General features: G+C 31.5%; 1 protein-coding gene across 2 annotated transcripts in view; it reads left to right on the forward strand.

Moving 5' to 3' along the window:
* Nucleotides 1-3,090, forward strand: part of LOC137658255 (uncharacterized) — a 93,063-nt gene extending 89,973 nt beyond the window's left edge. For both annotated transcript variants that reach the window (XM_068392927.1, XM_068392929.1), the window contains exons 7-8: nucleotides 923-1,059; nucleotides 1,328-3,090. In XM_068392927.1, coding sequence (XP_068249028.1) covers nucleotides 923-1,059; nucleotides 1,328-1,659 — 469 coding nt within the window. In that variant the 3' untranslated portion in view covers nucleotides 1,660-3,090. The remainder of the gene's footprint in view (nucleotides 1-922; nucleotides 1,060-1,327) is intronic.
* The last annotated feature ends 336 nt before the right edge of the window (nucleotides 3,091-3,426 follow it).

A 3,426-nucleotide genomic window follows, 5' to 3' on the forward strand; every position in this document is an offset into this window, starting at 1 on the left:
ACCTGGCCTTTCATTAGAAGGGGCTAGCGTTCGATCCCAAGTATGAGGTAGAAATTTATTTCTATTTGAACACGATGTTGTGTTGATATTTATCCATATTGACTCATTAGGGGTAATTTGAATGAATTACTACCAATTGTGTCACGTGGTGAGCCGGGGAATTGGGTAAAACTCACTGGTAAGAGACTGATGTCCCGCCAGGTAAATCCTCGGACAGCTAGTTAGCGTCAGGTTCCGATTTCCTTTTATGGCCTCTCGTGGCATGGTTGGTTTCGACCTGGCCTTTCATTAGAAGGGGCTAGCGTTCGATCCCAAGTATGAGGTAGAAATTTATTTCTATTTGAACACGATGTTGTGTTGATATTTATCCATATATATATATATATATGTGTGTGTGTTTGTATATATATATATATATATATATATATATATATATATATATATATATATATATATATCTATTTATTTATTTATATATATATATGTGTGTGTGTGCATATATATCTATATAGGCATATACATATATTTATATGTAAAAGCATTCATGTACATATTTGTGTTTGTATGTCTACGTTTTACGTCTGTCTATATATATATATATATATATATATATATATATATATATATATATATATATATATATATATATATATATATATATATATATATATATATATATACAGTGTATATATATATATATATATATATATATATATATATACAGTGTATATATATATATACAGTATATATATATATATATATATATATATATATATATATATATATATATATATATATATATATATATATATATATATGTGTGTGTGTGTGTGTGTGTGTCCTCATACATGCATAGCTTATGTAAACCATTAACAAGTATTCCTAACTTCAATAAAAAACATGATTTCTCTTTCATTGGCAGTGTGAAGGGAAGCAAAGACTCGGACTACATCAGGAGCCGTTTGTATGTTGCAAATGCTTCCCCGGCGGATTCAGGAATTTATTCCTGTTGGTACGGGAACTATACAAGTGACAACGTCACTGTTCATGTCATAGCAGGTACGGCTGGTGTCTCATTTAATCTTGTATACACCTGCACAGTATCTGATTTCCTTTATTTGTTATCATAGATGATCAGTTCTTTAACTATATAACATCTTGTATACACCTCTACTCTATCTGATCTCCTTTACTTGCTAGCATTGTTTTTCTTTATTAGGTCAATTTGTAGACTTAAACCTAAATCAAGATATTGGAGTCATTTCCAGCAATTAAAAAATTCCATTTTGCCATATTATATATTATCATAATTACGGTTGACTTTCAGGAGAAAATTCTCAAGCCATGCAACGCGACCCTCCCCCTGAGACGCCAACCACCAGCGGCTGCTTTTCCAATCATGTGATTAGCAGCTCCTGGATTTGCTTGGTTCTCTCGATCTTCCTTGCCTACAATTACGCGGTATCAGGATACGGCCACTCGTTCGTGAAGATTGCAGACTTTCTCTGGGCCGTCGTCAGTAGCATTGCAAGAGGATTTTCAATGTTATCTCTGCCAAAGCTCAAACCTAAAAGCTACAAGGACTGTTCTGGAATGCAGTTCCAGCCATTGTCCAGCATGCCATGGTTAAATAAGTCTGAAATGTGTCGTAAGAGATGATAATGTGACTGGAAAAGCAATTTTCACATGTACATCTTTGTGCTATAGATTCTAACTTAGGAGCTCAGACTGTTCGGAAAGACAATTTCAACATTTCCAGCAAGCCGTGGTTTAATGTCTGGAATGTGCCGTAAGAGATGATTATATCACCAAAAATCCATTATCATTATTATTATTATTATTATTATTATTATTATTATTATTATTATTATTATCATTATTATTATTATTATTATTATTATTATATCCATTCAAACATAGTAGTTACAACGACTGTTCTGGAGCGCTATTCCCGCATTTTCAACACGTCATGGTAAACTAACTCTGGAATGTGCAGAAAGAGATGAAAATGTGAATGGAAGTAAATTTTCTTAACATAATCTTTACGATACACATTCAAACCTAGTAGCCCCAACAACCGTTCTGGAACGCTGTTCCAGCATTTCCAGCCTGTCTTGGCTAACTAAGTCTGGAGTGGGCCATAAGAGATGATAATATGAATAAAAATAAATTTTATAAATGTAAATCTTAATGACACACATATTTGATCGAGGCTTTATTACACTTGTGTGGTATTTCAATTAGTTTCAGTTCTGGGATTAATCTCGAGGAAAATGGTGCCTTCATTCAAGTAAAGTTTGATTGAGCAAAATCATGCTGGAATTTATTTACATTACATTAAGGCGATTGAAAACACTATCGTGCAGGCTTATATAAGTCATTGTGCATTACGTAGATTATCGTACATTAGTTGATTCCTTTTATTCTCATCATTTATTCAACATTTCTTTACATTATATTAACGAAATTGGAGATTCTATCGTGCAGACTTTGAATAAGTTACTGTGTATTATGTAAATCAACGTGGACTGACTGATTCCTTCAAAATATATTTCTAAAAAAGTATAAGTTTTTCGAATTCAGAAATCGTTGCTAAAACCTATTCTTTTTCTTTATTCACAGTCATTTCCTTTTAAGAGAATACCACGAGAAAGGTCCCGTTTAGAAAAGAAATAATAATATACATACAAAAAATAAATTCTATCTTCCAATAACTTCGTAACTATCTAAAATGTATGACAGCAGGGCTAGTACATGCGTCAAAAAAGAAAGAAAAAAGAAAATCCTATTGAATTATTTAAACTGGGCTTATTCTCGCGTGTTGGATTTTAGATATATAGGAAATTATGGAAAAGGTAGAGGTTTTTAAAAATGCCTTTTCATTAGTTTCTTCAGAAATAGTTGTTTTTTTTTCTGAAATTTAATTTTTTTTTTTATGGTTAATTTAAAGCTTTTTCGAAAATAGCAAGTTTTTCTCGGAAATTTAATGTTTTTGTTTTTTTGTTTTTTTGGAATTTCAAGTTTTGTTTTCGGAAAATTTAAAGCATCCTCTTGGCCAAATTTTTCGCCAAGTTTTCGGAAGTTCTTTTTTTTGTCTTCAATGTTGGCTGTTTGATGTCAATTTTAGCCCAGTGAAGTTAAAAATACCCCCCAAAAAAAGAAAAAAGAAAAAAAAAAAGGAAATTAAGTCTTATGATCCACTGGTAAACCATATTAATAAAAATGGTGAATAGCTATTACAATGTTGGTAAACTTGAATAATTTCCGGACTGCTGAGAAAGTAGATTCAACGAAATAATTTTCCTTTATACCATACCTTTAAGTTCAATGTATTTCTGTGATGCTGTGTAACATCTTCATGTACTGGATGTGCATCTGTATATCTACAAGAGTTTTATGTAGTTTCTAGACATAATTGCGTGTGCT

The sequence above is a fragment of the Palaemon carinicauda genome, chromosome 19 (genome assembly GCF_036898095.1).
Source record: "Palaemon carinicauda isolate YSFRI2023 chromosome 19, ASM3689809v2, whole genome shotgun sequence".
NCBI classification, from domain to species: Eukaryota; Metazoa; Arthropoda; class Malacostraca; order Decapoda; family Palaemonidae; genus Palaemon; species Palaemon carinicauda.